This window comes from Dendropsophus ebraccatus, chromosome 10 (assembly GCF_027789765.1).
Source record: "Dendropsophus ebraccatus isolate aDenEbr1 chromosome 10, aDenEbr1.pat, whole genome shotgun sequence".
Lineage (NCBI taxonomy): Eukaryota > Metazoa > Chordata > Amphibia > Anura > Hylidae > Dendropsophus > Dendropsophus ebraccatus.
This window is the reverse complement of record NC_091463.1, coordinates 94,966,711-94,979,629: the sequence shown is the minus strand read 5'-3', so window position 1 is coordinate 94,979,629 and position 12,919 is coordinate 94,966,711. Positions and strand designations below refer to the sequence as shown.

Sequence of the window (12,919 nt, the reverse complement as noted above, 5' to 3'; positions counted from 1 at the left end):
GATTTACCGTTATATATTCTTCTAATCTCATCTTTTCTTTCCTTTATGATTGTGCGGTGTCCCAGAACAGACTTTTCCTCTTGTTATTTTCCTCAAAAGTGTATTCAGTCAGTATTTTATTGTCCCTGTTCTGGAAACTATGGTCCACTGCAAAGTGTATATTGTGTCACCCCTCTCAGTATTCATGTCTGTTGTTTCATATATTTCTTGTATATTTTCAGTTATCAGTGTTAATGTTGTGGTGATGCAATGGCTTGATGTCATATGACTGCCCCTGCTGCCATGGTAACCCCAATAGCCCTCGAGCTTTGGCTGGGGATACCATGTGACTTCCTGCCTACCTCAGTCCTGTCTTCTACCTTCAAGGGGACAGGTTGTGTGTGTGTGTCCTCTCTCCACTGTCAGGAGAGAGACACGAGTGCTCTGCTGCTTCAGCGTTACTAGAAGTGTTCCGGTCCAGTCAGGACCTGGCTGTGTTCCTCCTGCTCAAGTCCTAAAGATTCTCATCTCAACCAAAGATCTGGGTGCCGACTCTTCAGTTATTTCTCTCATCATCTCCCATCATCATCCACAGCAAGTATTCGTCTCAGTTTCATTCCGCCCAGTATCTTACCCTCAGTACTACTACTCCCATCATTCAGTACGCTACCATCACAGCCTATTGCAGCATCACCCATTGCTTTGCCTTACCCAAGTCTGCCTTATTCCCGGTTGCATCCGGAGAGACTAGTTGCCACTGTTTCAATAAATGCACAACTACCGTTGTTTCTGAACCCTGGCATTGGTGTAATTATTGGTGGCCTGACTAAGGACAGCAAAGAATTGCTCGGCCTCCGCTCGGTCAGGTTCCCGGTCTACAACTACTACCCCTCGTGCCCATACCGTGACATACCTTCAGGCAAGTGGCTAACCGGGTTCCTACCCAGTACTACCACCACCAGTACTACTACCCTCAGCGGAGTGGCCCAGCGCAATTGAATATTATTTTATTCTTGTTTCTGTACATGACTATGGGGGCGGCCATCTTGTCCGAGCTTTTGCTTTAAGCATGTCCGAAAGTGGCTTTACATCTTAGACATTAGAAACTAGAAGTTGGAATAAGATTTGTATGGGATATATTGTAGTGTCTATGTACAGTATACGGAGGTCATTGTGTGGGCAGAGAGGAGGGGAGAGGACATTCATTGAGGTCTATGGCAGAGTGAGGTAGGCATAGATTGTGACATGCTGACCTCACTGTAATGAGTCAGGAAGAGGACACTAATCATAACGTATCAATTATTTTTATAGGAGAATGTCGTGGGCATGCTCTTTCTATGTGCGCAGGGACAAAGGAGGACATTAATCGTAATTTGTGGAGACCTAGAAAAAATCTCAATGATTTCTACGGGAGAGTGTAGTGGTCATGCTCTGCATCTTGTTTAAGGAGAAGCGGAGGGGGGGAGGCATTAATTGCAATGGTTAGTGGTTTAGAAATATTCCCAATGAGTTCTGCAAGTGAGAGTGTAGTGGTCATATATGTAACACGCAGAGGTCACAGGGAATGAGAGGGGGGAAGAAGACATTCATTGCAGTGGGGGAGGGGGATTTTGCTGGGAGAGTTTAGCGAGCATGCCCTGTATCAGGCATAGATCACTATACAGCAGTGGCGTAGCTACCATGAAGGCAGGGAAGGCGACTGCTATGGGGCCCCTGCAGGAAGGGGGCCCAAGGAAGCCTGCCCTGCCTTCATGCTAGGTACTGACACTGAAATCGACCACTGTACCCCCAGGGGTCCAGAGAGGAAGAGGGACCCCCACTGCACTGTTCAGCCCCCTCACTGTAGTGTCGGGTGAGCGGGCTGAACAGAGGAGCAGGACCTGCCAGGTCCTGCACGGCACAGGAGAGGGATGAAGGACCTTATGGTCACATGACCCAAAGGTCCTGAATACTTCTATGTGAAGATCAGCCCGGACTACAGGAGAAGGAGGGGGGAAGCCTGGGAGCTGTAAGTGCTGTGTATGTGTGTCAGTGAGTGTATGTTTGTATCTGAGGGTATATATGTATATGTCAGTGTGTGTATATATGTATCTGTGTATATATTTATATGTCAGTATGTGTATGTATCTGTGGCTATATGTGTGTGTATGTCAGCAATGTCTGTAGCACTGGTGTATATGTGTGTGTGTGTGTGTGTGTTTGTGTATGTCAGTTGTTTCTCAAGTGATTGACAGGTTTGCTCCCAAAGATGTTCTGCAGCAGCTTCTATTAATGCTGGGCTCTAATAAAAGAACCCACCACTAATATCTGCTGCATTTTCTTTTATTTCTGGTTGAGTATTTCTTATTACACTGAGATGATTTCCCTGTGTACAGTCTATTCATGGTGTATACATCAGCACTAGTGTAATCACATTACAGCGTATATATGTGTGTATGTCAGTGGCGTATCTGTATATATGTTAATGGTGCCTCAGTGTGTGTATATGTGCATCACTGTCTGTGTTTGGCAGTGGGGTGGGGGTAGGGGAGCGTACAGGATTCATGGGGCCACGTACAGTTTTTTGTTATGGGGCCCCATGAATCCTAGCTACGCCCCTGCTATACAGGGAGAGAAATTTGCAATGGGTAAGGGGCTGAAATTGAGAGAATAGTGAGCATGCTCTATAACAGGAGAATATAAATACTAGTGGGTGGGGGGATACACTTGGCAACTCCTACTGGTAGCCAGGCCAGAGAGGTCATGCCCACTTTAGTGGCCACATGGGCTAGATATACACAGTCTGTATACAGGGCCATCACACAATGCCGCAACCTGATGATATGTGATATGTGTCCATTCATCCCGTCATCTCCCTAATCCATTGGCACGTGGATAATATCTTGTTATTCCCCGGCTAAGGAATTACCTACAGAATGACTCCGCACACATCGGCATTGCCATCTATCTAAGCATCTTAACTACCTACTAGAAAGCTGAGGAGAGCAGCACATCCCCGGGCAGCATTCCCACGCCTGGATCTGACACCTCCGGGCAGCCGATCACTAGATCTATAGACGGGTCAGAGACGCGACCGGTAATTCAGGACGGGGCAGTCACTTAACATATTTCATTAGGGAAATAACTTGAGTTTGCATAGATTTGCATACCGGTGAGCTGAGAGCGGCAGCCACAGGCCGGGGACTCATATCCTGCTCACCACAGGCACAGATATGCCGCCTGCCCAATACTGTAACAATACACATTCATGACCCTGCCTATTGGGCCTGCACCCCCCACTGAGCCCTGAGGAAGAGGAGCTGGGGTGTTATAGTGCAGAACAAGCGGTAAAGCCGGCCATACACATTAGATTAAAGGGGGCTACTCTGGTGAAAATGTTATTTCTTTCTGCTGTAAGAAAGTTATACAGATTTGTAATTTACGTCTATTTAAAAATCTCCAGTCTTCCAGGACTTATCAGCTGCTGTATGTCCTGCAGGAAGTGGTGTATTTTCTCCAGTCTGACACAGTGCTCTCTGCTGCCACCTCTGTCCATGTCAGGAACTGTCCAAAGCAGCAGCAAATCCTCATAGAAAACCTCTCCTGGTCTGGACAGTTCCTGACATGGACAGAGGTGGCAGCAGAGAGCACTGTGTCAGACTGGAAAGAATACACCACTTCCTGCAGGACATAAAGCAGATGATAAGTACTGGAAGACTGGAGATTTTTTTAAACAGAAGTAAACTATAAATCTATATAACTTTCTGACACCAGTTGATTTAAATGATTTTTTCCCTACTGGAGTACCCCTTTAAGGTCAGGTAATCCTGCTCATTGTGGCAGGATCAGTTGACTATCTAATATGTATGGGGCTTCCTGACTCTGATGGCAGATACTGGGGGAGAAAAGGATCAAGTGTGTTGTATTTCAACTATGTAATCCTTTTGTTCATGGGTAGATAAGCCACCACTAGAGGAGTCTACCCAATCCCTATGAAGAATACATGCACACTTAGCCAAGCTGAGCATACATGTGTATGTGGGGATCGGCAGAGGTAACTGTGGCCTGAGTATACCCAGATACAGTTACAGCTGGTCCCTATTATATGGCCTGTTCCCACAAAGTGAGTGCTGTTCTCGTAGATCAATTCTTGCTTACAGAGCCTTTGCATGGCCTTGAGTGTTGGCCAGGAATGCTCTAGATGAAGGGGACCCCATCTGCAGTACCAGGTATATGTATATAGAGGAGCCATGTGCCAGTTTGAAGAGTGAACATTGTGCTGATCAGCCGGGGTACCGCCATGGGTCCTAAGGATGGGCCATAAATCTTTTATCCCACACAGTAAGTGCTGATCTTGTAGATCGGTGCTCACTTACAGAGCTTTTGCATGGCCTTGAGAGTTGGCTACAGATGAAGGGGACCCCATCTGCAGTACCAGGCACAGCTATATATATATGGGGGTGCTATGTGCCAGTATGAAGAGCAAACATAGTGCTGATCTGGGGTACCGCCATGGGTTCTAAGGATGGGCCATAAAACTTTTATCCCTTCAATGTTGCTGAATTGTTTTCCTAGGATACTGATGGGGGTCAATGATTATATCTTTACCAATCCCCACTAAGATCACCCCAAAAACCTACATACATGGCTGTATTACAGATCTAATAGGGAGAGCTGGCAGAACAGCAGAATCCTATGAGACCTGGCATCTAAAGCGCTGGCACTGGAATCGATGCTGCCGGCCCTTCTACGCTTCTCATCGTTCGTGCAGGGACTTGTAGGTGAAGTAAGGCGGTGACATCACTGCTTCCAGGTGTGCAGGTATTGTTTATGCTGAATACCCAATAAAACCTGCATTAAATCCCATGTATTCCGCCCACGGCTCACGACCTGGCCCCGATCCAACTCCAGGGTAATAAACTAAAGGAACTTAATTTAGAAAGTGCAGAAGTGAGATAAAGATTCTTGTGTCAGGAAATGATGCAGCTTCTGGCTGCTGCAGAGAAGGGCCGGGATTAAAGGTTATTATAAGGCATTTACTGGCATTACAGCTGCCCAGTGACTGCAGTACCACTCCTGACCACCGGGAGTGCTATACTGGATGCTCATTGTAATATTTTAGATGAGGGGGTGTCAGACTGTGGCCCTCCAGCTGGTGCAAGACTACCTGTGCAGGATGAGAGTTATACTGTGTAAGATGAGAGTTATACTGTGTAAGATGAGAGCTATACTATATAAGATGTGAGTTATACTGTGCAGAATGAGAGGTATACTGTGTAATATGAGAGTTATACTGTGCAGAATGCTTTATACTGTGCAGAATAAGAGTTATACTGTTCAGGATGAGAGTTATACTGTGCAGAATGATTTATACTGTGCAGAATTAGAGTTATACTGTGTAGGATGAGAGGTATACTGTGTAATATGAGAGTTATACTGTGTAAGATGAGAGTTATACTGTGTAGGATGAGAGGTATACTGTGTAATATGAGAGTTATACTGTGTAAGATGAGAGCTATACTATATAGAATGAGAGTTATACTGTGCAGGAGGAGAGTTATACTGTGCAGGAGGAGAGTTATACTGTGCAGGATGAGAGTTATACTGTGCAGGATGAGAGTTATACTGTGTAGGAGGAGAGTTATACTGTGCAGGAGGAGAGTTATACTGTGTAGGATAAGAGTTATAATGTGTAGTATGACAGTTATACTGTGTAAGATGAGAGTTATACTGTGCAGGATGAGAGTTATACTGTGTAGGATGAGTTATGTGTAGTATGACAGTTATACTGTGTAAGATGAGAGCTATTCGATATAGAATGAGAATTATACTGTGCAGGAGGAGAGTTATACTGTGTAAGATGAGAGTTATACTGTGCTCACACAGTACCACCACCATCACACAGATGACAGTCCCCGGCAGCAGCAGTCGTACACTGTCATCTCTGACTCTTCTCCGCTCTTTAACCTCAGTTCACATTTTACTTTCTCAGGTGATGGGGATGATTTCCCTTTTGTTGCTGGATGACTGCCGCGCTGTATAAGGAAAGGTCACAGGAGTTTATAGACTATAATAAAAGATGGGATCCTGAGCTCAACTCTGTATACAGCCCTGAGATACGGCTCACAGCAAGCGGCAGATCCTGAGCTCATCTCTGTATACAGCCCTGAGATACGGCTCACAGCAAGCGGCAGAATAGGCCCCTATCTAGTACTTGTATTGGTGATGAGTGATGTCTCCCTCTTCCACCTCTCTCTCCTTTACAAACTTTCTGATATGGTTTATATTGCTCACTGTTTTCAGTGTTGCAGTTTTGCAACAGCTGGAGAGTCACAGTTTCCCAGTTAACCCATTTCCCCATTTACCCCTGATGAAGCCGCATGTAGAGTGGTGAAACATGTTGGGGGCCTTTGTAACATTTGGGTCATTTAGCGCAGGCATCCAGCCCTTATATAAATTACATGGGCAATACTGTAAAGTTATGCTAAATGGGAACAGTCACATTGACTGTTTGGAGTAATTATTTTAAAGGAGTTGTTCACCTCTTCTTTTTTTTTTTTTTTTTTTTTCAAATCAACTGGTGCCAGAAAGTTATATAGATTTGTAATTTACTTCTATTAAAAGATTTAAAGTCTTCCAGTACTTATCAGCTGCTGTATGTCTTGCAGGAAGTGGTGTTTTGTGTTCAGTCTGACACAGTGCTCTCTGCTGCCACCTCTGTCCATGTCAGGAACTGTCCAGAGCAGCAGCAAGTCCCCATAGAAAACCTCTTCTGGTCTGGACAGTTCCTGACACGGACAGAGGGGGCAGCAGAGAGCACTGTGTCAGACTGGGGAGAATACACCACTTCCTACAGGACATACAGCAGCTGGTAAGTACTGGAAGACTGGAGAATTTTTTAATAGAAGTAAATGACAAATGTCTGCCACTTTCTGATACCAGTTGATTCGAAAGGAAAACTTTTTGGGTGAACAACCCCTTTAATAATATGTTGGATGGGGACAGAATGGTAAACTAGGACACCTATGGATTGAGTACAGGTTAGAGAACAGTGGAAGCCTTGCCTGTAGGACGTGCTGGGACTTGTAGTTCCACCAGCTGTGACGTGCAGTTTGCCCTCCTTTTTGTTTTCTGGATGTAACTTTTATGACTTGTTTACTATTCCCTCCTTTATTGTTGCGCCCATTTGCATAGGCCGGTCACCCCTCCAGGGGAGGTACCGTGCTGGGCCACCTATGTGCGTCACTGGGACAATTGCTATAGGTGACAGGTCCCTTATCAATGCACCTGCCGAGAGAGAGAGGGAGGGAGCGGACAGGGAAAGGGAAGGGACCTGCACTAGGTGAGACTTCCAGACGGACAGGTTGGGCGAGATTCCCTCAGCTGCACAGGGCCAGATTAGACAGCCTGAAAAACTGTCCGAAAACTAACAGGCAATCACAAGGAGGAGACGCTCTGCAGAACCAGGAGGAAACCAGGAGGAAGAAGAGAGCTGCCTGAAGGAGTGCGGAATATAATGTACAACCTGCAACCCCAGTGATAGCAGAAGGTGAGAGATTACTACCGTACTAGAGGAATAGAGATTACTACCGTACTAGAGGAATAGAGATTACTACCGTACTAGAGGAATAGAGATTACTACCGTACTAGAGGAATAGAGATTACTACCGTACTAGAGGAATAGAGATTACTACCGTACTAGAGGAATAGAGATTACTACCGTACTAGAGGAATAGAGATTACTACCGTACTAGAGGAATAGAGATCACTACCGTACTAGAGGAATAGAGATTACTACCGTACTAGAGGAATAGAGATTACTACCGTACTAGAGGAATAGAGATTACTACTGTACTAGAGGAATAGAGATTACTACCGTACCAGAGGAATAGAGATTACTACCGTACTAGAGGAATAGAGATTACTACCGTACTAGAGGAATAGAGATTACTACCGTACTAGAGGAATAGAGATTACTACCGTACCAGAGGAATAGAGATTACTACCGTACTAGAGGAATAGAGATTACTACCGTACTAGAGGAATAGAGATCACTACCGTACTAGAGGAATAGAGATTACTACCGTACTATAATATGGAGAAATAGAGATTACTACCGTAGTATAATATGGAGAAATAGAGATTACTACCGTACTATACTAGAGAGAAATAGAGATTACTACCGTACTATACTAGAGAGAAATAGAGATTACTACCGTACTATACTATAGTGAACAAGAGATTACTACCGTACTATACTAGAGAGAAATAGAGATTACTACCGTACTATAGTATGCAGAAATAGAGATTACTACCGTATTATACTATGGAGAAATAGAGATTACTACTGTACTATAGTATGCAGAAATAGAGATTACTACCGTATTATACTATACAGTGAACAAGAGATTACTACTGTACTATAGTATGCAGAAATAGAGATTACTACCGTATTATACTATACAGTGAACAAGAGATTACTATTGTAATATAATATAGAGGATATAGTACAATAGAGATTACTACCGTACTATAGTATAGTGAGAAAGCGATTATTACTGTACTATAGTATAGAGAAAGAGAGTTCGCTATTGTACTGTACTATAGAGAAAAAGAAGGAAGGAGAACGGAGATAACAGAGAGTGCGGAGCCGCTGGTACCAGCATCCACCATGACGTACAACTATACACATCCTGCCAGAGGGCACAGGAGATAGCGGGCAGCTGGCACACACTGGGCTCCTTATAGGAACGTTTTTATTTTTCTTCTAAGTACGGTATTATTCTTATATTATCATTATAATTTTTCCCCGTAAAATTAATTATAATTAATTATTTAAATTTTTATTTGAATATATCACAAATTTTTTTGCTTTTTATTACTATTTTTAGACTATTCTCTTATTATTTCTTATATTTATTTTAAAAAATATTTTTTTTTAGATGTAGTTGCTGTATTATTGTTTTTTATGACTTGGCTCATAATTTTATAATTTTAGGTTATTATATTATATTATTATTATATATTATATTATATTATTTTATTATGGTTACTTTTACATACTATACTTTTCCTTTTTTTAGCTGCGCTCTCCAACCTGCGGTTCTTTAGCTGTTGTAAAGCTCACAACTCAGTATTAGAGGCACTCACCTTCTAATTCTTTACTCACAGATGAAAAAAATGTAAATATATATATATATATATATATATATATATATATATACATACATACAAATAAAGCAGAGCTGAGTTTGTCCTTGGCGCAGCTCAGACTCACCATATCACAGTGCGGTCTTACATAGGACTGCGTGTAAATCTTATAAAATACCTTTACAGCCTCAAAGAGAGGAATGACGTCAGCTCTGCTATATATAACCCTATCTATAAAATCTAATTATAGAAAGCGGTGCAGAGGTAATAGTCGTATCGGGCCCTGGTGATTGTATGAAGATACCAGTGCACGGCCAGGCAAATTGGAGCGTCAGCTCTTCAGACTAGCACTCTAGGCTTTTGTGACTCCTTAGAGGTAAGGACTGTGCAGACTGTTTGATCATTGCTCATGATTGGACCTCAGCTGCAATACCAGACTCAGCCTATAAACAAGAGTGGCGCTATTTCTGGAGGGAAAAATATTCTGTTGTTTTTAGGTCTTTATATTCATAGACAACCTGAAAACATCTGCGGCTGTTAGGCCTTGCTGGGAGTTGTAGTTGTGCAACATTTTGTGGGTTTTTTTTTGTAAATCTCTGGCTGCTCATTCTGGGAGTTTGTTACTTACACTGATACATTGTAACAATCAGCTTGTGTGACAAGGCCAAAAATCACCATACATCTTAGTTAGGTGTTGGCTGGACATTTGCACGTAGCTATTCCTCCTCACCCAACTATGTACATGTACGCTAAGCTGAGCACGCTGGCATAAGATGCGATATATGCGGAGGCCACACCCCTGCCATGCCAGGGTATCAGACATGATTGACTGAACTGGACACACTATGCTGGGGGGAGTATTCGGTCTCTACAGGTTTCTATACCAGAATGTTGCCATTCACTGACTTCATCAGGGAACCTGAGATGGTGAGTAATGAAAACATAACTTGTATCGGAAAGTTACAGGAACTTTCACAGCTTAGTGAATAAACTTTATTGGCACAAGATGTGAAAACCTGTCTGAGCCAGAAATGGTGGTGTCCGTTTCGGCCTGGGGGAAGGTTCTAGGCTTGTGTTATTGGCAGACCTCATTTTCACCATCTATGGTCGCACTTTGTTGAATTGTATGATTAGTAAACCCTGGTTTTGATGTTTCTCCAGATCTTGAATGACTATACCCTACCATGGAGGAAGAACCCCCAACTTCTGCCCCTGAGGGTGATGGATCCTCCGAGTGTGTGATCTGCTTCACTCCATATGACACCCTCTTCCATCTCCCCAAGGTCCTCACCTGCGGCCATATCTTCTGCCTGGAGTGTTTGTCTAGAATCACAGTGGGATCGACAGAACCAGAGTCTCTATCATGCCCGATATGTCGGATGCCAACCCCAGTTCCGCCAAAGAAGGGCCCTCCTGCACTGTCCACCGACAAAGACTTGCTACAGAGACTCAACAGGCCAATAACTTGCCCAGCACCTTCCTTAAGGTTCAGCCGAAAAAAGGGCCGCTTGTATGTGCCGCAGAATAACAGCCTCAACGTCAGCTCCGTCAGTCTCAGTGTGGACCTTGGTCGCCCACCACCAGGCCCTCAATCTCCTCGAAGGTGGTGGCAGTTCTTGAGGTCAGGTAGCTGCGTCTTCTACGGGTCAATATTCTTAATTGTGGCCCTTACGGTGGCCCTGGTCCTGGCTGGAGTCTATATTTTCTACCTGCTTCCTTGGCGTTACAATGGTTCTCAGGGATCTTTAGGCTCTGGTGGCTACAATGAAACCTTCCCTCCCAATATGACAAGCACCACCATCTCAACACGTACTTTACGTTGATGTGTCCGAAGCCTAGAGCCTAGTGAATACATTTCGTGTAGATCAGGAATACGACTCCATAGACTTGGAGGACATAACCTGCACCCGTCTTGGCCTCACCGTACGGGAGAACGTTCAACTGTTTTGGAGGAAGGATTGATGGACGTCCCGAGAAGCATGTACGTGGTTGTCTTCTCCACGCCTCAGGTCTTATTGATGTATCACCAGAGATAATCTCTCCGTTCTTGCACTGTTGACTGTAATTTCTGGATCCTATAATTAGTAAGTGCTAATGCACAACTTTTCAGACATTCCAATGTTTCCTATAGACCAATGCCTCATCTGAACTGGAGCATAATGCGGCACGGTGCCATGTATGAGCCATAACAAGCCGAGGGCTGACACACACACTCTCATTAATGACTTACTGCTTTGTAATGAAGAATTAAGATACTCTAAATTATTTTCTACAGGCATTTATTTAGCATCTAAATCTGAATACAAATGATGGACTCTGGATCCTCCGTGTGGAGCGGGAAGAGCTGTTTCTTTTATCGCTTTTGACCACAGGTGGTTTTTGGTGAAAGTCGTTTGTGGTTTTATGATGAGTAGATGACTTGTTTCTGTTATGATCTCGATGTGGCGTCAGTCCATGAGAATTGGCAATGAATCCACCACCCTGGTTCATATAATGGGACACCAGGCGTACTTCAACTTGACCCATCGTCTCGTTCCTCCATCCCTTGTTTGCTGCAAGGAGGAGGCCCATAAGCCATCGAGAGGGTGAGGCCCACAAGTCATCGAGATTCAAGAGAGGAACCTGAGCTGGTTGGCCCTTTTCTTTTGTACCTATAGCAGCTTCAGGGGCCCTATGGCATTTGGCTGAAGCTGCCGATTACAGGGCGGAACAACTATGCAATGTGTATCGAGGTGTCAATGTTGAGAGAAAAAAAGATTGGACATATTGGAATTTAGCATGCCTAGTTCTCTGTTCCCCCAGAAGATAAGCTGCTGCTAAAGACAGGACATAGCCCTCACAACAATAGTCATGCCTACTAGAGATGAGCGAACTTTGAGCACGGTCGGGTTCGTCCAAACCAAAACTCATGGCTTTTGATTAGCAGTTGTTGAAGAAGTTGGATGCAGCCCAAAGGAGTCCTGGAAAACATGAATACAGCCTGTCTACATTCCTCTTTTCCAGGCTGCCTTAGGGCTGCATCCAACTTCTTCAGCCATCAGTAATCAAATGCCATGAGTTTGGGCTAGGATGAACCCAACCATGCTCAAAGTTCACTCTTCTCTATTGCTTCTCGGCCAGTTGTATGGCTTTTAAGAACTTCGATTGGGTTTGTTTCTGGTTTGACTAAAGTACAGATGTTATGTGGGTGGTAACCTCATCCACTCTCTGCAGGCCAGCCATATCAATGCGGTGAGTCTGCCACCCTAAAGGAGATCCTATCATGGAGGAAGGCAGAAGAAACCATAAACCACCAGATCTGATAGAAGGCAGAGGACCATACACTGGATACTCCATGCATTATAGGTGCATTTCTGGGTATTATAGCCACAGGTTTGCAGTTCTACCATAAGCCCTAGATAGAGGAACGCACATTTAAATATAAAATTTGCAATTTCAGATGCAACTCACTACCTCATTGTGTACTGCCCCATGCCTCCGCCTGTGCTGGACTACGACTATACTATGATTATATTAAATTGAGAAAGATCTCAGGGTTAGTCCGCAATCGCAGGCCTAAATGACTGTGAATGGACCTACATGACCGAGTTACGGGGTAGTTAGGCATTCAGAGGAGCGTAAGTAGGAGGAAGACACCTCATGGTATGTCAGTTGGTTGAGTGTCTATGACTTATGTGGTCTCAGGGAAGAATCGGTCCTCCTCTTGACAAAGTTCTAGCTAGTTTCTGTGCTTCCAGATGACATTATTTATTTCCAGATATATAGTGATATGAGCTTTCATAGTACATTCTTGTATTATGGGACTCCTTTA

At 44.0% G+C, this 12,919-nt stretch overlaps 1 protein-coding gene across 1 annotated transcript; it reads left to right on the top strand.

The window, feature by feature from the left end:
• The first annotated feature begins 7,259 nt into the window (after positions 1–7,259).
• RNF225 (ring finger protein 225) lies at positions 7,260–12,211 on the top strand. The gene is made up of 2 exons (XM_069942931.1): positions 7,260–7,507; positions 10,270–12,211. The coding sequence occupies exon 2, from the start codon at positions 10,293–10,295 to the stop codon at positions 10,929–10,931; it is 639 nt and encodes a 212-aa protein (XP_069799032.1). The 5' UTR covers positions 7,260–7,507; positions 10,270–10,292; the 3' UTR covers positions 10,932–12,211.
• Positions 12,212–12,919: the final 708 nt, after the last annotated feature.

Coding starts and splice junctions, on each gene's coding strand:
- RNF225 (XM_069942931.1), top strand. CDS start 10,293: ATGGAGGAAGAACCCCCAACTTCTGCCCCTGAGGGTGATGGATCCTCC.